This window comes from Lissotriton helveticus, chromosome 8, assembly GCF_964261635.1.
Source record: "Lissotriton helveticus chromosome 8, aLisHel1.1, whole genome shotgun sequence".
In the NCBI taxonomy this organism is placed as follows: Eukaryota; Metazoa; Chordata; class Amphibia; order Caudata; family Salamandridae; genus Lissotriton; species Lissotriton helveticus.
The window spans coordinates 897618089-897640388 of NC_136069.1; the positions used below are offsets into that span (position 1 = coordinate 897618089).

General features: G+C 46.0%; 1 protein-coding gene across 1 annotated transcript in view; it reads left to right on the forward strand.

Moving 5' to 3' along the window:
• ARHGAP6 (Rho GTPase activating protein 6) overlaps nucleotides 1-22300 on the forward strand; it is a 790107-nt gene that overhangs the window by 582054 nt on the left and 185753 nt on the right. The window contains exons 7-8 of the mRNA XM_078657678.1: nucleotides 1553-1703; nucleotides 18956-19104. Of these exons, the coding sequence (XP_078513804.1) occupies nucleotides 1553-1703; nucleotides 18956-19104 (300 nt within the window). The remainder of the gene's footprint in view (nucleotides 1-1552; nucleotides 1704-18955; nucleotides 19105-22300) is intronic.

Genomic DNA, 22300 nt, shown 5'->3' on the forward strand with positions numbered 1-22300 from the left:
GGAGCCCCTTCTGGTGCAAAAGGACCGCAATCTGTAAGATAGGACTATGTCATGGTGCATGTGTTAGCCCATGACAACAAAAATCGGCATTAGGGATCCAGACATCATATTACTTGGGGCAGTCAGGGCAGGGGTGTACGTCCATCACCATGCATAAAACATTTCCATCCCAATACTACTCAAAATGTGTGAGGTGTACCTCTGCAGGGAATGTGTGAAACTACACAGTCTGCATATGTGTGTGTCAAAAGTGTCTCTTCAGAGCGTGTGTGTGTTTTGCCTGCCATGATGACAGGATAATAGATAAACCTGATGACTGATTCTTTTAGCTAACCAGTGACTCGGTTGAAGAAAATAAATGTATGGAATCGTTGTTTCCCGTGCTAAATCAAGATGTGCTCCATCCAGTAAGCACACTTCAGTGGTTGATTAGTCATGTACTGCTAATGAATGTTTGCCCCGTTTAAAGACACAATACCATGCCTATTAGTCACCATCCCCAAATAAATTCTCTTTATGTACGCATAACGTGTGCTACTGTATCATACAGCTAGGAGCCACTTTGCATTAGTTTGGGCAATATATTAATTACAGTACATGGGAATTTTGCCTGGCAGTGATTTTTAACAGGGACAAACATGAAACTCCAGCACTAAATGATGACCATTGGAAACTAAGGCTGGCATAGTACTTTGAATTATTTGGGTAGCACTCCTGCTGTGATTTGAAGCGGTGTCTCTGACCAGATGATAGCTGAGCCTCGAATAGTGTGCAACATCTTGATATCCGCATGTATCCTCCACTAGTTGACAATACTGCATTATCTGATGACAGACAGCACCTCTCCAACTGCACAGAATTTCTGATCTTTACAGTTTGGACTGCAAAATGGATGGACATGCACATAGAATGCCACCTTCTTTGTGGAGAAGGATATCCAGAAGGCAGTACCGTCCGTTATTAAAGAGCATTTACTGTCTCATTTCAGTACTTTTTGGGTGACTATGAAGGATTTCACTTTTCTCAGTAATAAAATCAAGTTTTGCTTAAAGCAGTTTTGCAAAGCATTGCTGTAGTTGGTCAGTTTTATTTAAACAAAATCTATTATGTTTCTGTGTCAGCCCATCTAAGTAAAGTAAGGACTAGGTGGGACAAGGGGGCTTTTTTGCTAGACATGTCGCTATTCATTGTATTTTGTACATACAACAAGTAGATTATTTATTACCTTCCACATCACTGAAAAGGGACAAGTGAATTTTTCAAATACAAGACAGATTGGTTACCTTGACAAGTAGATATTTTATAAAATTCCACACCTCTGAGTGGGACCTTCAAAAGACGTTTGTCTCATTCTGTTTTTAGGTGAAAAACAACCTCACTGTTAATGACCTCTCTTGTGTTTTTCTTACCTTGACCTTTGAAGTAATTAGGATTCCACTTTTCGGAATTTATCATTTTCAAATGATAGATGTGTGGTAGTATGTTGCCATTGTTTATAAATGTGCACCCAGTAAAGTGAATTTCAATGTGGTGTGTCCTTTGTGTTTTACAGCTGCGTGAGGAGTTTGACCATGGTGTAGACGTGGTGCTTGATGAAGAGCACAGTGTTCATGATGTTGCTGCTTTGTTAAAGGAGTTTTTAAGAGACATGCCTGATCCTCTCCTGACCAGGGAACTGTATACAGCCTTCATCAACACCCTTCGTGAGTATTGCAGTTGTAGGATGCCCATTGCAACCGCTTTTAAAAAATATATATATACGTTGAAGTTTATTTAGGCTAATAAGCTACTGAAAAAAATACATTTAAAATATACATTAAAATATATTCAGCAGTTCTAAGAAAACTACGATTTTGTGTGCCTTTTACAACACGTAGTGAACTTTGAGTTTCTGATGGAAACATAACATTGCTTCTGCATATTCTATTGTTTCTCCATGTGAGTTGACTCTTCCGTGTTAGTATCACTGAAATATATTTGGGTAGGGGGAGTTGCAGTTCAAAATGAGTGTTTGCGTAAACCTGTCAAAAATAAGTTAATAGTGCATGTGTTTTGACCACACTTTGTCTAACTTCACCATCAACAGGCGTGGCTGCTTTACAGCCAGTGCAATTTGGGGGTTTATGTCTTTAAGAACATTACATTTTTTTTTAAATAATCTAAAATATGTTTTAAAATAATTACACAAAACACAGTAGAGGGAGGGACGGAGAGCTTTGAGAAAAAACAGGTCCAGTTACCTGGCTCCCAAGAGTAATGCAATAATCACAAAGAGACCTTCGTTATCACTATTTTTGTCTTTCCCACTTGGACTCCTGAATAAAGGTTCTCTAGGGTACCAGTGTGGTAATTTTAATCACTCACTTTTCCTCCCACACACCCGCATTCACAACTGTGGCGTTACTCCTGAAAAGAACTCAAAGAGCCCTCTTGCAGGGCCCGTGGGAGACTGCAGCGCCACCCCCACAAGGAGCAACGCCCAATGATGAAACATGACACCCGCATGGGTGTGTGAGGGCACTTCTCCAAAAAGGAGGAATTCCCCTTACCTCCACCCTGTTCTATTTTCTACCTACCCTGTGAGTCAGGTGCTCACAGCGACCAAACTAGGCAGGCTCGCCACTTCTTTAGGAACTGTTACCCCTTTGTGAATATTAAAATAATTACATCCAGTGTTTAAGGCAAATGCAGGTTGACCAGTTTACACTTAAGTAGTCATTTTGTACTGACCAAGAAATAGAGAGGCGGAGGAGGAGCTTGGCGGGCATCCGAGATGGCCGCTTGAGCACAGCGCTCTCCGGACCCTCGCCGCTCCCGGCATTTTATCCTGGCTGAATCCTGATTTCTTGCAAGAATTCGTGTAGGGGACGTTTGGCTGATTACCCTGGCACTTTTCAGAAATCGATTTGGATCTCGTATTCCTGAGATATGGTGCTCTGAACTTTTGGGCTCCGCCCTTGAGGTGCGCCCGGGACGGGGTGCGGTACTGTAGCCGTCCTGCAATTGAACAACAACGGCAGGAGATCTGGCCTTGTGGGTCCCCCCTTCCTAAGTTTCGGTTTCGATTCCGTTCCGACTTGGGCCACGGATGTGGATGTCGTGTTGCGACTGAGACTTGGAGGCAGATCGGCTGTTGGGCTTTCATGTGACCTATTTGCTGGCTTGGCGACCTCTACCCGAGTTGTGCCCCCTTTTTATGTACTTTTGATCCTGTACTTTGGGTGTCGGGCCCGTCGAACCTGGTGGCTTGTCCTGTGACGCATCTTCAAAATGGCGGGCAGAGGGGACAGAGAGACGCGCAAGACGAAAACACCTCTGCGCGGAGCTCCAGTTCAATCAAATGTCATGGACCGTTATACCCATACTAAGGGGTCCCCCGGAGCTGCCCTGCCTGGTTCTAGTATAGCGTCCGAACGAATTTTGGAAGAGTCGGCGGAGCCCTCCCTACAGGATATCATGGGCGCCATCTCGGGTGTGAGGGAATCCATCGGCCTACAGTACGAGGCCTTGGCCCACAAACTTGACACCGTGGCTATTGAGGTGAATCTGATTCGTGCTGATCTCGGCAAGACGAATGAGAGGGTACAATCACTGGATATTAAATCCTCTAGCCTTACGAATGACGTCTCGGAGCTCCAAACAGAGATTGGAAATCTCCGTCGGGGGAACGACTTCATGACCCCTCGCCTGGAGGACTTTGAAAATAGGGCGCGTCGCTGCAATGTTCGCCTGGTTGGTGTACCGGAAAACCCTGAACCCCACTCGGTGGATCTCCTGGTTGAGGATCTGGTCTTGAACCATCTGGCCCCTTCTGGTCTCACAAAATTTTTCACGGTGGAACGCGCACATCGTGTTCCAGGGGGCAAAGTCAAGCCGGGAGCCCCGCCGAGACCCATTGTAGCGAAGCTTTTTCATTATAGAGACCGGGACGCTATCCTGCAGGCCTCGCGGGTGAAGGGCCCGGTGGCCTTTGAGAATGCTACGGTGAACTTTTACCCGGACTTTTCCCAACAGGTTCAGAGACAACGTATGGAGTTTCGTGGTGCCAAGAAACGTCTCCGGGATCGGGGCCTACGTTACGCCATGCTCTTTCCCACCAGACTCCGGGTCGAATACAATGAGCGTACCCTTTTCTTTGATCGGCCAGATGCTGTTAATGACTGGCTGGACTCATTGCCTGACCGTCCTCCTGAGACGGACTCCGCCGCTCACCCTGGTGGTGCCGAAGGTGGTGTGGAGATCTAACTGTTCGGCTCTTATGTCTTATTTTGAATACATTCTCAGGAGTGTTGGCCGGCGTCCCTCTACATTGTGATCATTCTGTCTTTCGTTTGTTATTTTTGTTCTTGCTGAGGTCGGGGGGTGGATGGAACGGAGACCTTTCCTCCTCCGGGGTCTTTGTGTAGAATAGGGGTTCTTGGGCGACAGGCACACTGCAGGTTGGGGTGGCTCTTTAGCTTTTTGCAGGGGTGCAGGGTGGGGGGTGTTTCTCTTCAGTTTGGGGGAGGGGGGTTGGGAAGTTTTTTCTTTTCTGTGTGTTGTTTTCAAGGCGAGTTGCTCCTGTGTTTGCTGCTGTTTCTGATGTCTAGCTCATGGACGAGGGGTCTTGGCTCGGGCGGTTGGGATGGGGGGTAGAGGGTTGAAATTTCTTTCCTGGAACGTTAATGGCCTGGGAGATCGTATTAAGCGCAGTGTGGTCTTAAAATGTATACGATGTTTGTCACCGGACATTGTTTTCATGCAAGAAACCCATTTGATTGGTAATGTTTGTTATGCAATGAATAGATGGGGCTACCGCCTTGTGGCGCACTCGGGGTTTACCTCCGGATCTAGGGGTGTGGGTATTCTTGTTCGAACCTCCCTCCCCCTGGCGATCGATGAGGTGATTCATGATGACCGTGGGAGATATACTGTCCTGGTGGGTAGGTATGAAGGCCGCACCCTATCTCTCTTCAATGTTTATGTTCCCCCGGGTTTGCAGGCCTCTACTTTTACTGACTTGGGCCGTGTTTTGTTAGATCTCCCTGATAGCACTCTCTTTCTGGCCGGTGATTTTAATTCGGTGCTTTCCGGCCTTCACGATCGCCATCCCCCTAGAGATACCCCGCAGGCTCAGCAGTGGTTGGGTGGGTTTTTAGATACCTTTGGCCTTGTGGACTGCTGGCGACTGTTGCATCCTACTCAGCTCCAATACACCTTCCATTCTGGGGCCCATGGCAGTCTGTCTCGGCTGGATTATTTCCTGATGCCCGCAGCCCAATCATCGGCGGTTCGCGAGATTTTACATTTGCCGAGGGGTATTTCTGATCACTCGCCCCTCTGGCTTCGTTTCGAGGTTGGGGTAGAGGCGGCGGGCCGAGTGGCTCCCATTAACCCTTGGTATCTTTCCTCCCCTGAGACTCGTACCCTCTTGCTCAAGTCCATGGATGCATATTTCCTGGAAAACGAGGGGTCGGTCTCTTCGGCTGTGTCCCTGTGGGAAGCCTTTAAAACTGTGATTCGTGGACAGGCCCTTTCCTTGATTGTTGAAGCTAAGAGGGCAGGGAGGAAGGAGGTGGTGGACCTTGAGGGGGAGATCTCTGCTTTGGAGGACGAGTTGGAATCTGGTGTCACGCCTGAGAAACTCCATGCCCTGGGTCTAAAACAGTTTGCATATAAATCTCTGGTCACTGACGCTGCAAAGGTGATGTTTCGTGAGCAGCAGGGCAGATTGTACGATGTGGGTGACAAGGCGGGCAAACTCCTAGCGTGGTTGGACAAGAAAGAAAGAGTTAATCGTGTGGTGCCCGTGATTCAGTCTGCGAGTGGTGAGAATGTGATTGATCCGACCGCCATTGTTGATCGTTTTGCGGAATATTTCCGTGTGGTATATGCTCCCGTGTCTGTGAGGGATGTTGCCGACTCCCGCCTTCTTCTGCGTGATATCACTTTGCCCTGTGTCACCGACTTGGACCGTATAGCTTTGGACTCCCCTTTTACGAATGATGAGATAGCCAATGCAGTTCGATCGCTCCGTTCGGGCAAAGCACTGGGCCCGAACGGTTTGCCTATTGAGTTGTACAAATTACGCCCCGATAAGGTGGCGCCGTATCTCCGCGCCATGTTTCTAGAATCTCGTGAGCGGAACATACTTCCTTATGATCAGCGTCTGGCGACAATCGTCGTCATTCCCAAAGAGGGTAAACCGCGTGACCTCTGTTCCTCGTATAGGCCCATATCCCTATTAAATGTTGAACCTAAGGTGTTGGCTAAACTTTTGGCGACCCGTCTCCTTTCGGTTCTTGGGGAGTTGGTCCATCCGGATCAATCTGGCTTTATCCCGCATCGCAACACTGCTCTGAATTTACGTCGCCTCCACGGCGCGCTGGCGAGGGCGGGGCTTTTGACTGAACCGGCCATTTTGGCGTCCCTGGATGCCTCCATGGCCTTTGATACTGTGGAGTGGCCCTATTTATGGGCGACACTTGAGAAATTTGGATTCGGGTGCGAGTTTATTAGCTGGGTTAGGCTGTTGTACGCGGAACCTCTGGCGCAAGTTGTAGTGAACGGTAGAGTGTCGGCCCCCTTCTCCTTGGGCAGGGGTACCCGTCAGGGTTGCCCCTTGTCCCCTCTGTTGTTCGCGCTCGCTCTTGAACCGTTGGCGGCCTGGCTCCGTTGGGAACCGTCCCTTAAAGGTATTCGTTGGGCCCCGGATTTCGAAGACCGCGTCTCGCTTTATGCGGACGACATCCTCTTGTATCTTACTTCTCCTCGCAAGTCTTTATCTGTTTTATTTGACGTTCTTGCGTCCTTTGGCGCTAACTCAGGCCTCGTCATCAACTGGTCTAAATCCTGTGTATACGTTTTATCTGGTATCTTGCCTCCGTTGCCGAGTAGACTTCCTCTTCAGGTGGTCCGGGATGGTTTCAAATACTTGGGGGTTTTTGTTACCTTGGATCCGTCCCTTCGTTTTGATCGTAATCTCCTTCCCCCGTTGCTTAGGCTCCGTTTGGACGTTGCCCGCTGGCGCAAACTTCCCCTGTCTCCACTGGGTCGGGCGGCCCTGTTTAAGATGATGTCACTACCGCGGTTTCTCTACGCTCTCCAGAATTATTATGATCCTATCCCCAAGACCTATTTTCGGGAGATTGAGAGCCTTCAGAGGCAACTTATTTGGGATGGGCGACCGCGCATTGCTCTCGCGAAACTTTCCATCCCATGGTACGATGGGGGCATGGCGCTCCCCGATATTAAGAGATACTACTGGGCTTCCCATCTGTCCGCTATTAATCACGCTATGTTCTCTCCGGGTCGTAATCCGGCGTTTGAGATGGATAAACTTCAGCTTCCGGGAGGTGACTTTAATAGAGTGCTCTATTCTCGCTCCGCTGGGCGCCATCTTGTGGGACCTACTTTGACTGCTTTGACGGTGTGGCGTGCTGCGAATGTGAGCCTGGGCTGGGAGGATCGCTTGACGTTGGCGACGCCGCTTTATGCTTCAGAACGTCTGGGCGGTCTTTGGTCTTCCAAGGGTTTTGACCGTTGGGACTTGATTGGGATCTCTAAAGTGGGGGATGTATATTCTAAGAGTTCTGTGCGGCCGTTTCAGGCCCTCCAGGCTGACTACGGCCTGAGTAGTCGGGAATTCTTTCGTTATTTACAGATCAGGCACGCTTTGGTTTCGGTGTTTGCTCCTGGTGAGATTCCGCCTGACTCTTCCCCACTTGAAGACCGTATCCTTGACGAACATCTTCCTGATAGCACTATCTCCCTGATCTATAAAAAGTTGATTAACAATCGGACTGACTTATTGGCCCGACTTCGGGAACAGTGGATGGGAGATGGGTTGGAACTTGATGATGAGGATTGGCAATCGGCCCTCTCCTCTCCGAAGGAGGTGGCTATACCGGCTCGACTCCGTCTGGTCCAATTGAAGATCCTTCATCGGGTGTACGTGACGGGACCGCGACTGATGGTGATGGGCTTTTCCTCCGATGGACTGTGTAAGCGTGGATGTGGTTTGCGTGCTACTTTCCTGCATATTCTTTGGGAGTGCCCGATGGTGGCTGCTTATTGGGTGGCTGTGCTTGATCTGATGACTGTGGTGACAGGGATATCCTTGCGTCCGGAACCTCGTCGCTGTCTTTTGAATGTTTGGGAGCCCACGGACTATTCGGTGGCACAGACTAGATGGGCCACCCTGGGCTATATGATTGCGAAGCGAGATATTGCGCAACTCTGGGGGGCCTCCAGGCCCCCTGCCCTCTCGCAATGGGAGGATAACATGGATTGGTCCATGTTCCGTGAGAAAACTGTCTATGTGGCCAGGGGCAGACCCAGGGCATGGGTGAAGGTGTGGGGTCAATGGAACGAATACCGTGGCGACATTTGTACTCCTCCCCTTGTGGACACTATCGAGATTACCCTATCTCCTTAGGCTAGCGTTCCCGGAATCTTCATATAGGGACTGAGCTGGTGTCTCCGGCTCTCCCCCCTTCTTCTTCCTGATCTCTGCCCCCCTCCCCCCCCCCCCCCCCACTCCGCACTCCTTAGTGCTTAGGATATTGCTACTGCACTTCCGCTGCTGTCCCCCCCTTGCGTCCCTTGGGCTGACCTTCAGTGATACACTCTCGCCTTTCTGTATGTTTGTTCTTTCATATATATAAAACCTGTTTTTGTCCTGTATATAATGTGGAGTATTGCATTGTTGATTGACGGTTACCTCTGCGGGCATATATGATATGTGTCTACTCCTTTTTAGCGGCTGGCCCGTGTGGTTGTAGGCCCATCCTTGTACCTTTTTGCTTGCTCAAATAAAGGTTTTAAAAAAAAAAAAAAAAAAAGAAATAGAGAGGCAATACACGCTTCTCTCTCAGCGATCAGTCACGTGAACAAGTCCTGACAATTGTTAATTAAAACTGATTTTGCTAATTCAGCCCTGCGGCTTTGGTACCTTTTTCGGTTTTATGTATTTGTGGGAAAAGTCCCCTTTTGAGTAGAGGTCCAGAAGAACAAGGGCTGAGAAAGTCCCTTGGGACCTGTAGAGTTCACCGGTGCGGTAGTTCCATGCTGCACTTATATGCATCCCTACTTAACTGCTGTCCTTTCCCGCAGGACTCCCTACCACATTGCGTTGTTTGGGACCCTTTGTTATCATAGTTGCCTTTAGTTTCCTGCATTCTCCATACCAGGCCAGTGCAGCCTAGGTGTAGCAGTGCTTGTATTCTCCAGAGTAGTAGAGACATCTTTGCAGGTAGAACTTGGCAGGAAGACTTGTTACTTCTCATCTGGCCATGAATTAAAGCTTGACCAATTTCAGCTCTAGGCTTTGAGGCAGCACTTTGAAGAGAGTACAAAGTGACCTAAATCACCATAGGGTCAACAGCCTTTTTTCTCTGGCCATACCCATTGTGTTTGTAGCTCAATTTATGACAATTGAGAATGCTTTGCCATTGGGTATTACACACACAATCTAGTCAGGTTAACTTATGGCTAAGTTTTCTGCACTGAGCACAAGGACACTCAAATACTGAGAGGCTAGAGAGCAGATCCGAAAGTGCTTGGCAATGAGAGTAAGCAATCTCCCCTGGTGCACATCATAGCTGTGTTGTCATTTGATTCAGTGCAGATCCTTGTGGGATTATTTCCTTTTTGGCTCCTTAGTTTTTGTTGGGCAAATTCTGACTGGCAGTCTTGCTTACAGCGCATTTAACATTGCAGGTGTCGATGTTCATGTCATCTTGGGAATCAGAATAATTCCACTCTCAACAGTACAGTACAAGTATGTGGTATCTATGGTTTGGAGTTTTAGGCTATCTTTATTCTCTACTTGTCTCTATTGTTTAGAATGCCTCTTAGGGTTCTATGCTTGATGTTCTATCTGTTGTCAGTTACTGCCTGACTCCTGTTACTAGCTGACGTGCTTCGTGTTTGCTGTGAAGGATCTACATTAAAGAACCTACATTCTTCACCAGTCTTCTCTCCGCCTTTCATTGAAGACAGGACATAACATTTGGCGACGAGGATGGGATTTATTCCTTCACATTTCCAGCATTCGCTAAAGCACTGGGAGACCTCCTCAACGACCCGAGTGCGCTTGAACTTTTCCTTGAAGAAGCGCTCATTCTACACACAAGGTCGTATGAAAATTTTTATTTTCTGACAGTTCCTACCTGTCCAGCGCCACTTAAACCTCGTTGCGCATTTCAATTTATTGAGCGAGCTTCCGCTCGAGCGCCACAAAGACTCCACGTTCCTGCCGCTCGAGCGATTCACGGCTTGAGCATTCTATCGAACGTACCCTGAGTCTTTTCTCCCTGCCATCCTCGTCTCTTCCTCCCAGTCAGCTGATGTCGTCATAATCCTCCGTCCAGTCCATGACGGAGTGACGTCCCTCACGTTTGCTTCACGCTACGTGCCTCCATCTTGGTGCAGTTCACGCAACTTTCTCCAAACTATTTGACATGCGCAGTCAGTTTCATGCGCTCGTTTTCTCAAGATCTTTCTCGTCGCATGAGGACTAATTACCTTTGACAACGTTTTCTTTGTCATTTTCACAACGTTTTTCATTTTACAACGTTTTACATTTTTACATTATTTTTCACTGCGCTGTTCTGGATTCCAAGCATTTTGGTCGTCTTCAGGTTTGGATTCTGTTTGATTTATTCGCTTTGGTTCTGCATCTCCCACGGCACATCTTTTAGGAATTCTACTCGATGATGTGCACATCTTACAAAGTACTTTAATATTCTTCAGGAAAGTTAATTGAGTGACAATTTATATTGTGTTTTTTCTTACATTTAACTTTCATTATATTCATTATTCACACATTATACTAATATGTCACAAAATATTGTCACTCCTCCCTATTTTCTTCCTGATCCAGGTGTACCTAAAACTAAATGGAAACAATGGTTCAAAGGTTTTGGTAGTTATATTATTGCCTTAGATGGTCAGAAATTTGAACCAGACAGGAAGTTAGCCTTACTTTATAACAGTCTTGGAGCTGAAGGCCAACGCATTTTTGATCATTTACCTGTTTCTCCCCAACCTCATGAAACTGATTGGGATGTTTTTCAAGAAGCTGTTTCCAGACTAGCTAAGTATTTTATTGATGAAACCAGTGTAGTTGTTGAACGTCACAAATTTTATACCAGACATCAGTATGAGTTTGAGTCAATTGACACTTTCTTAACTGAACTTAGAGTTTTGATCGCAACGTGCGAATTTGATGGCAACATGGATTCTTACCTCAGAGATCAAATAATAGTTAATTGTTATAATAAAAAGGTCCAAGAGAGATTGCTATGTTGCAGGGATCCATCTCTCAAAGAAACTCTTGAACTTGCTAGAGGAATTGAGAGATCTGTCTCTTCTCAAAGAGTTTTGAACAAAAATAAAAGTGAAATATTGGCTGAAACTGTCAATGCTTTAAGCATTAAACCAAAATCTTTCCAATTTAAAAACAAAGATTCCAAAGAGCCTAGGAAAAATTTTGCGTGTTTCAGATGTGGTTCCTCATCACATCTAGCCAATTCCAAAAGTTGTCCAGCTCTCAGTAAAACTTGTCTTAATTGTAAACGAACTGGTCACTTCACCAGGGTGTGTAACAGAAACCCTATAAAAGTTAATACGATTGAAAATGTTGATTTTTCTGAACCTGAAAATGTATGTACAGTTGTTCCCTCTAATAAGATAGTTTTGTACATTGATGCTGAGTTGGATGATGGTGGTCCTATCTGTGACATCACCATTGGTGATATTGTGATTCAGGTGACGGTGGATTCTGGATCTCCAATCACTTTTGTCACTGACATCTTATTTAATTTACACTGGAAATCTTCCCAACTATTTCCTCCTGATATACACACCGTTTCATTTGGTGGTCATTCCATTGACATGTTGGGATTTTTCAATGACACCATTAAGTTTGAGGACAGGTGCATTGCTACTAAAATATACGTAGCTAAAAATGGATACAACATATTAGGATGGAAAGATCAGGGCAAATTCGGCATGGTTTTAAGACCAGGCACTTCTTGTCCGATCTCCTTGGTTGATGTTTGTTCTTCCACTAATCTTGCCTTACACCAACTTCTTGCCAAACATAGTGCTCTTTTCAAGGACAAGCTGGGTCTTGTTCATGACTTTGAGCATCGCATTATCCTCAAAAAGGATGCCATTCCTGTTGTCCATAAACTAAGGAATGTCCCTCTATCTGTTAGGTCTCAACTCAAGCTACACTTAGAGCAGCTTTGCCTTGACAAAGTAATTGAGCCTATAAATTCATCAGAATGGGTTGCCCCCATTGTTATCGCGAAGAAAAAGGGTAGCAAAGACATAAGATTATGCATTGATTTGAGATCATTAAATAAAAATATTTTAATTGATTGCTTTCCCCTTCCCAAGATCCAAGACATGTTAGCCCAACTTGGTGATTCTAAAGTTTTTTTGTGTCTGGACTTAAGATCTGCCTATCACCAAGTTGAACTCTGTGAAGACTCCCGTGATTTGACATCTTTTAATACACCTTTTGGCCCCTATAGATTCCTACGCATGCCTTTTGGGCTTGCGTCTGCTGCCTCTGTCTTCCAGAAGCTCATGTACAAAATGTTTGGTAATTGTAGCAATGTGTTAGCTTACCAAGATGACATTCTGATTTATTCCAAATGTGATGATGATCATATAAAGAAACTTTCTGAAGTATTGAACATTCTTGAAACCAATGGTTTCACTGTAAAAAAAGAGAAGTGTAAGTTTATGGTTGACAGCATCGATTACCTTGGTCATCACATTTCCAGCAGTGGCATCTCTCCCAAACAAGATCTTATTAAAGCCATTGTAGATAGTCCCAGTCCGGAGAACAAAGATCAACTTAGGTCTTTCCTCGGTCTTTGTGAATATTACTCAAGATTTGTGGATTGTTTTGCTTTGCAAACTGAACCTTTAAGGAAATTGCTCAGGAAAGGTGAAAAGTTTATTTGGGATGATTCTCTCAACAAAACTTTTGTGCATTTAAAGAAACTCATTGTACAGGCCCCCTCTCTTCATTCTTTTAGAGATGACATCCAATCAGTTGTTACGGTGGATGCGAGCGGCATTGGGTTAGGGGCTGTTTTGTCTCAGTTAATTGATGGTGTGGAACAGACTGTTGGTTTTGCTTCCAGGTCCCTTTCTCCTGCAGAACGCAGGTACAGCACTATTGAGAGGGAAGCTCTGGCTTGTCTTTGGGCTACCAAACATTTCGAAACTTACCTTTGGGGTCGAAGATTTATCTTGGTGACTGACCATAAGCCCTTAGTTTTCCTTTTGTCGAACAAAGATCACAATAGTCTCAGTCCTCGCTTAGTTAGGTTGCTCTCAAGGATGTATGAATTTAACTTCTCTATTACACATATCCCTGGAGGTAAAAATACTCGTGCTGACTTCCTTTCTAGATGTCCCCTTAAGGATTCTGATGGTTCTTTTTCTCTTTGTGAGGATTCTGAGTGCGTTGTGGGTATGGTTGATGGTTTGTTGTTTTCTGAGAGTATCATCAGTAAGGATGAGTGGTTAGATTGTGTTAAATTGGACAAGGTCCAAGACATAGTCAAGGGTCACATAATCAAGGGCTGGCCCGATGATAGGAATCTTGATCCTGGGTTACGATTGTTTTCTAAAGTCAAAGACGAACTTACTGTTGAGGATGATTTTTTGATGAGGGGCTCCTTGTTAATTCCTCCTAATAAACTCAAAGTGAAATTGTTGAATTTGGCTCACCTTGGTCATTTGGGGATCACCGGTACCAAGAAAAGGTTAAGACTCTACTACTGGTGGCCAAATTTAGATGTTGATGTGGAACATTTTGTTGGTAGGTGTTCTTGTTGTTTTGAAGCAGACAAATCCCTCAAGCTGCGGAATACCCCTCTTATTCCTGTTCCTTATCCTCAGGGCCCCTGGGAGAAACTGGGCATTGACTTTATCGGTCCCATGTATAATTTAAAGCCTCACTTAAGATTTGCTTTAGTCCTTGTGGATTATTTTTCTAAGTGGGTGGAGTGCAGGTTCATGTCTGATCCCTCCACTGTCGGTGTTATTGATTTTTTGGATGACCTTTTTCATAGAGAAGGGATTCCTAAATATCTAGTTTCTGATAATGGTGTCCAGTTCAAGTCCCATGTCACTCAAAAGTTTTTATCTAATCTTGACATCAAACACTTGACTGTTGCCCTGTACAGCCCACAAGGAAATGGCATGGTTGAAAGGGTTAACAAGATGTTAAAAGACACCATCCAGCTAGCCTGCATGCAAAATTTGGATGTTTCTAAAGCTGTCAAAGAAAGGTTGTGGAGTTATCATAATACGCCTCATTCCACAACTGGTGTTACCCCTTTTGTCTTGTTAAAGAAACGTTTTGGTTCTTCCAAACTTAGTCCTCTCTGGGTCCTTGATAAGACAAAAGTTGATGGGAAATTGCCCAATGTTGATCACGTTCGTGACAAAGTTGTTTCTATGCAAAACAAAATGAAAGTTGCTTATGATAACAAGTTTAAAACCAAAATTGTCCCCTTCAAGGTGGGTGACTCCGTCAAAGTCAAAAGACCTGTGAAAAACAGTAGTCAGACATCTAAGTTCTATCCTGCTTCAAAAGTTATCGGAATTTCTAAGAATGCTGTGTTACTTTCAAATGGGAAATGGTGGAGTAAAAGAAATGTAGTGGTTGTCAATCCTCCTGTTTTCAAAGACTGTAAAGCCTTGAAGGACAGCAACTTCTCAGTCTGCTTATCTCCGGATTTGCAGCTCTCCACGTCTTCTTCTCAAGAAGATTCTTCCTTTATTTCTGGAGCTGATGATTTGGAACGTCCTGGTCCTTCTTCCTTGCTGTTGGACCAATGTTCGCCTCCTGATGTCACTGATGATGTTTGTACCTTTAACGTTTTACCTGATTGTTCTGACTCTGCTTCAAATGTCATTTCTGATTGTTCTGCCTCTGCTCCAAATGTCATTTCTGCTCAAGTTGACCTTCCACCTGTTCTCAGACGGAGTACTCGCAACACCTGTATTCCTGCTTATCTCAAAGACTTTTATCTTTAATTTTGTTTTTATTTTTTGTTTTGGGGAAGGGAGATGTGTGGTATCTATGGTTTGGAGTTTTAGGCTATCTTTATTCTCTACTTGTCTCTATTGTTTAGAATGCCTGTTAGGGTTCTATGCTTGATGTTCTATCTGTTGTCAGTTACTGCCTGACTCCTGTTACTAGCTGACGTGCTTCGTGTTTGCTGTGAAGGATCTACATTAAAGAACCTACATTCTTCACCAGTCTTCTCTCCGCCTTTCATTGAAGACAGGACATAACAAAGTAATACTAAAAAGAATCACTCAAGTGGAGACATTATAAAACTAAGTTCTAATAGCGTATACTGGCATCTCGTACTCTTCACTTCCCCACAATACTTAAGGGAAAAGTTAAATCACATTGTATCCATGTTCCTGGTCCCAGCAGATAAAGTACCACTAGCCTTTCACTGTTCCTCCTCCAATCAAAACATTGCACATGGCGGCATTCATTTCAAGGTGAGCTTCATCAGGTCTTATGCAATCTTCACAGGTTTCTCTTCCTATCTGGCTCCAGAAGGAGAGCCTGTGGAGGGTCAAATAAGACCTGCAGTCTTACACCAGACTAATGACCAGCATTTGTAAGTGTGAGAATGCTAGATGCCAGGCCATCTCCTGAGGTGTCCTGAGAGTGGGGAATGACATTCAAGTGAAAATCCACCAAGTTCACTCCTTCCTGCACTTGTGCAAAGAATTGAAGAACCTCTCTTAAATATACACTTTATTGCTACCCTAACATTGTCGTAGAATACCCCCACCACCGCCCATAATCCAATCCAGCTTGGCCATCTTGTCTACACCTCTCCCACAAACCTTGCTCACACAACTTTCCTCTCTGCACAGTTTGGCAACAGGGCCCTTCGACCTTATCGACCCCTGCACCAGCCACTAACCCCTCTGCTTTGCATCCTCCTCTATGATGTACAGCTCTCCATCACTTTGTAAATAGACTCGTACTAATAAAATACCACAACTGCCTGAAAAATAAATTAGTGGATATAGCAACGTAGATGAAAGAGTACCTTGCTCCAAGGGCATAGTTAAACCTATAACGCACATGCAATAAAAAACTAAAGTTGACGAGTCCTTTCAGAGGCCCGTACGCCTTTCAAGAAAGAGATCAGAGGTTAATCATGGAACTCTACTAGGCAATGGCTTCCCCAGCCCGGACTACTAATTCACGCCACTTTGTGGCACCAAACCTCAGTTTCAAAGATCTGTGAACAAATCTTCTTTCTTATGTTTTCCATTTACCTGGAATTCAGTTTTTTTATTTCAATGTTAATGTGTAGGTAAGTAGGTAGACACTCGATTTTAACACCTTCAAGTCTCATGACGAGCTCAGCTCTTCGTGAGCCGTGGTGCTCGTGTTCTACCGTTAGAACGCTCGCATGCTGGGCAAATTCCCCTGCTGTGCGAGCGTTCTAAAGGAAGGGGTGTGGTCACGACGAGCTCAGCTCGTCATGCGCACACGACCACCGTGGCTCATGACGAGCTCAGCTTGTCATGAGCACGGGGGCGCTGTGCGCGCCCCCCAGCACAGCAGGGCAATTTACCCAGCTGCGAAGGGGTTAACTTTCTATCATAATGTGTTAGACATGTTATGGCCTTCTGGGTTCAAATGACACTCTTACGCCTCTGCCAGGAGATTCTGTCCGAGTTACGCGGCCTGATTTCAGTTCCCAGCTAGGCAGCGCACAGAGGACGTCTGACGGTCCTCTGCAGACCTTCTGTCGCGGTGTTCTTTAACTGTACCATAGGTAAAGGCAGAATGACCACAAGCATGCGTGTTAGGAGAACTCTTTCACATCTGCAGAGGTAAGTAGACTGGAAACTGTCCCACAAGTGGGATGAATGTATTCACATGCTGGCGGCTGACCACTACAACCCCAACAACCCAAGTGCCCATGACTTTGTACATACACACATACATACATGGTCAGGTCCATATTTTGGTTGAATGCCATAAGGCACTGGCAGAACAAACTCTGTTGAACGCAGGTGTTTAAATCCCTGCCACATTAAGCTGTGTGAATTATGTACCAAATGCCAAGCCCATACCGTTGAGTGCCCATTACTGACCGCTACAGTACCTGGTGAAGCAGGGTGGCTCTGTGCAAAACAGGACTGCGACTTGCCACTTTGTGCTGCCTTGTGTGTTGCTTACAAACCTGATGGGAGATGTTTATGTGAATGCTAATTTGAAACCCATTTAAAAGAATGAAAGAGAAGCCTGTTATTGACCAATCTATAGCATTCAATAGTTAATTGCTACATACATATAAAACGTTTCCGGCATGTATTCCAGTAACCTCAATGAGCAGATGATACGTCAGACTATCCATCATGCTTCCTTGTAAAACGATATATCAATCCTATTAATTACTGATGAGTAATCTAATCTGTTTTAAAGATCATACAACTAGTCTCTCCTTTCACCCTTTCGAGCTATAGCTCACCATTCAGACGCCCACAGCCGTATACAGACTCAAATACAACTATAAATACATTAATACCAAGCTGTAACCTTCTGAAAAAGCAGCATGAAATAATCGGAGTGAACTTCTTTTAACAACTCCTGATGCACAACTAAATTTGCGGTTTCATTTTTTATAGCACTGCTGTACCCATAGGGCGATAGTTGATGCAGGTCACATTTACAATAAAATATCATAAACGCATTGATGTGCTGGGTTTCTCTAATGAAGAGTTTCAAAAACCAATTTGAATTGATGTGATTAAAGAAATAGATATGGAGGAAGGTTGAATAAAAGCGCAATTATTTAAAAGAAAGCAGAATATTCATTTTTTTTAACCGTTTCCTAAAGGAGAGGTTGTGTGGTTGTGCCCTAAGTAGGGGTGAAAAAGAGTTCTGTGGCCTGTCACAGCACCACAGAAGGATTGCTGTAGTACCAGATCCATGTTGACTTTAACAGTTTCCTATTCCAGAGTGTGTTTGCTATTTGTTCTACCCAATCCTTGGAAAGAGGGCTCAGGGATATATTAGAATAAGACCGAGAACTCAAATGCAGATGTTATATTGATTCTGACCTGGGCTGGGATCCAGTGTAGCTCTTTTAACATAGATGATGCTTAGTTACATTTTCAAGTTGGCTGTACTATTAAAAAGGTCTTGAAGGGGCCCAGCAAAGACTGGGGAGCACTGAAACAATGACATTAGCCAGGTTTAATGGAGAAATGACCAGCACTTGGGCAATAGTTGTTTAGTTGAGAGGGTATCAGGCGGCGCTTAATATTTTTCAGTGAATGTACGAAATGGTTTTAGCAATGAACTAACTCATTTATTTGAGACGACAACGATAAAATGTTGGCGATGCTAAAAATTTGATAGAGGAGAGATGGGCGAAACTGATCCGGTCTGAGTTAGTTCAGAAGAGCTCGATCAAACCCATTCTACATTCTAAAAGATTAAGGAGCCTGTGATCATCAACAGTGTAAAATGTCTCTGAAAGATCAGGGTGAGTGTACAGTGGTGACCGTCATCCATTATGGGGCATATGTCAATAAGTACCTTTAAAGATGGCTATCTCTGCCTGATTTGTAATCTTCGAGAAGACGATTGCTTAGCATGGCTTCACTTAGCCAAGGTAAGTTAATAACACGTTTGAAAATTTTTTGGGTCCAGAGTTGACCTTTTTAAAAGGGGGTTGATGTGGCCCATTTGTATGGTGCGGAGAAAGATATTTGAGCAATAAAGATCATAGAATATAAGGATATACATGGGTATGATACATATGTTTATTAGAAATAAATATCCATTTTGCTATTTATCTTACACTTATGGCTAGAATATATGCCAAATCCTAGACTTCTAATTGGTGAATTTATAATATTTGTCTAACTACTTTGTCTTCCTTCTTAGTGTATGAAACAGATGAACAGCTTGCTGCGTTGCAGCTTCTAATATACCTTCTACCTCCTTGTAACTGCGACACTCTACACCGGCTCTTACTGTTCCTGTCCACAGTTGCTAGCCATGCAGAGGACACCATACACAAGGATGGTCAGGAGGTAGGTTGATAATCGTTTACCTTTTTTTCTGGTCTTCCAATGGGTGAAAACGTTTTTGACCACAATATATGCACCGTCAAGATGTTATGGTCACAGTTAAATGGAGTTTTTCATCAGCATCCTAAAACACAACTATGAAAGACAGTGATGTGAAACCTCCGTTAAGATCATGGGTACGTCATCATGATTTTCTATAGTGATTGTCAATACATTAATATAATAAATGCGAGCCTGCAATCTATGAATAAGGGCAAGTCTCCAATGTTCTTATTACAGTAGATCTGCATAGCTGCCAAGGTTTCAGATTGCTATGTGTGACATTTTCATAATATCAGAGAAATTATGAGTGACATTTTAACGACTATGAGTGAGACATTCTTGCCAGGAAAATCACACTATGAAGACTAGGGAAACATAAATATCAGAAATTACACCTATTTCAGCCTCCTCCAGTAAGAAATTATTACTAAATGGCTTCCAGTTATGAGACTCGTGGCTAAGTGAATATAATTAGAATTGTACAAATATCACAAAGCTCCTTTGCAGCATATTAAATGAATGCTCAGGAACTATTTTTTTGCAGTTGTGTGTTTTTTTAGGCTTGAACTTCCGTGTGGTTAATGCTACAAGCCTGCACAAGACACCCAGCTATGGAAAGCCACGCCATTTGGCGGTGAGATTGTGCAGAACTTCTTCTTGCCCATCAGTGTCTTTATTCCCTGCCTGAAAATGAGTTCAGCTGCCCAGCCCCGCACTCGCAGAGAGCGGCACCAGCGAACACACCAGAAGGCTGTCACAGACCTAGTGCTGCCTCTCTGATGATGTGTGTGTGTCCACGCTTTCATTTGTTTCACCAGACTAGAACCACCACTGTGACAGCACGCTGCGGCTAGTACAAAAAAACACATTAAATGGCACAAGCAGGCACTCGCTTTTCTTGTTGAGCGTCAATAATGTAGTGATAGAGCCACCTGGCCCATTCACGTATGCTCGACACGCACCCTGAGGGCGGGCTCGCCCGAGGGTTTAAATAAAGGGGCTCAAGACCGCTCGGGGTCTTGGCCCAGTGAGCAAATACAGAGTGCGTGTCTCATTTATTAGTCCGGCCCAAGTCTGTGGCCCAGTTCATGCCCGATAGTGTCCCACTACTCACGGACATGACACCGGCAACAAGGCGGGTCTCTCCCACGCCTCGCCGTGTCCACACCTGAAGTACCCAGTACCTGCGGTTCCTAACCGGTGCCTGCCGCTGTGGTCCCGGTGCCTGCCACTGTGGTCCCGGTGCCTGCCGCTGTGGTCCCGGTGCCTGCCGCTGTGGCCCCGGTGCCTGCCCGGTCCGCGCACCCGACGCTGTTCGTGCTGGAGGCAGGTGCCCACCCCACGTGAGTTTGCCTGCCCGGAGTGGAGCTACGTTGGTGTGTGTCTCCTCGGCAGGTGCACCCCCGCCTCTGTCATCGTTGCTGGTTGGTGTCGTCGGCGCGCAGAGTGGCGCCAGAGGTGAGGCCTGCCTGATAGCGTGTGCATGCGTACGCCAACCAGGCCCACTGCCTATACACTAACACCGATGCCCTGCAGCATCACGGCCTGGCCTCGCTCTCACGGTTACATGGTCGAATCGGCGGGTGAAGCTACGCGCTAATCACAGCGTGTCCCATTACTGGATGCGTGACCACGCTGCTGGGGGCTCGCTCCTTGCTCACAGAGGCCCTCAGTTCAGCACCTCCTACCGTTCAGACAGTCAACTGCCCAGCAATACCCTCAGGAATATACCTGCACGGAGATACCACAGAGGAAAAAATAAAAGAAGTGGGGATCATCACTAACTCAGTAGTTTCCTCAAAGGAAACAGACACCCTCACGTCACCCTGCGCTTTAGTGCCTGGAGAAGGGACTTACCCCAGTGGACACACACATCTAGGCCACCAAGAAAAGCCCGCAGACGCTCAGGGCTCCCCGGTTCCACACTGCCGGCCAGATTGCAGCTTCACAGCGTGCGCACCAAAGCCACACCCATGTGTGCCTGCCTCACATGCCACAGACCAGCAAGGGACCCTCTCCCACATGCACCCTGCACTGACCGGCGTCACTAGTCAATTGTGCCTCAACGCCCTACGTAGCGGGCCCGCAGTAGAAGATGAGTGCTCAAGGCGCCGATGGCGGGCCCGCTCCCCAGGTGGTACCACCCCCTCAGCCTGCAGACCCACCCGCCCACGCTCTGCCTGGTCAGGCCACGGCTGCCCCATTACCACCTTTCAGTGAACTCTCAGACCCGTCCACAGGCGCGGCGCGCTGGAAGTCCTGGATTGGCCGCCTGGACCATTACTTCATTGGCATGCGGGAGACGGATGGGAGGGTGAAGAGGTCACTCCTCATGTGCTACGGAGGAGGCGAGCTGTACGACCTTTTTGAGACCTTGCCAGATAGAGGGGCAGATGACGACTTCAATGGGGCTGTCGCGGCCCTAAACCGCCACCTCGATCCTCTAACCGTGATTTTGAACGTTTCAAGCTCTGGCAGGGCGAGGCCGAGACCATAGACATCTTCTACACCCGCCTAGGGAAGCTTGCAAGCTCATGCATGCTGCTGGACCAGAGGGAGGATATGTGGGCGCAGCTAATCCAGGGATGTCTGTCAGTCATGCTGCAAAGCCTAATACTACGATAACCCGGTATCAGTCTAGACGAAATCCTTGAACTCGCTAGGTCCCACGAGCTGTCCATCGCTCGCGCGGATGAAATGGAAGCAGCCCTTAACCGGCCCTCTTCACAGCCCGCGCCACAGCGGACGCCCATGATCAAAGAGGAAAGACTGGATGTGATTCAAAGAAGACCGTCTCAGTCAAAAGGATCCACAAGACCTCAGAAGAGCGCGTGCGAAAACTGTGGCCTAGACCACCCTCCAGGGGGAGGTGCTTCGCAAGAGGGAAACGTGTTCACAATGCGGAAAACTCAACCATTTCGCAAATGTCTCCTGGATTGGAAGAGGACGGAGTAATGCCTGAGCACACGTGGGCTCTTGACGGCGGTGAGGCAACTAACGATGGAGAACTCAATGGACCAAGTAGACAACACCCCACCAGGGTTTGGCCTAGGAACAGAAGACGACAACGTGTTCTTTGTGTGATTTGTCGGCTGGAAAGGAACAAAGCGCCGACCACCGCCCATGTGGATCATCACCGTAGCAGGGTCCCCCTGTA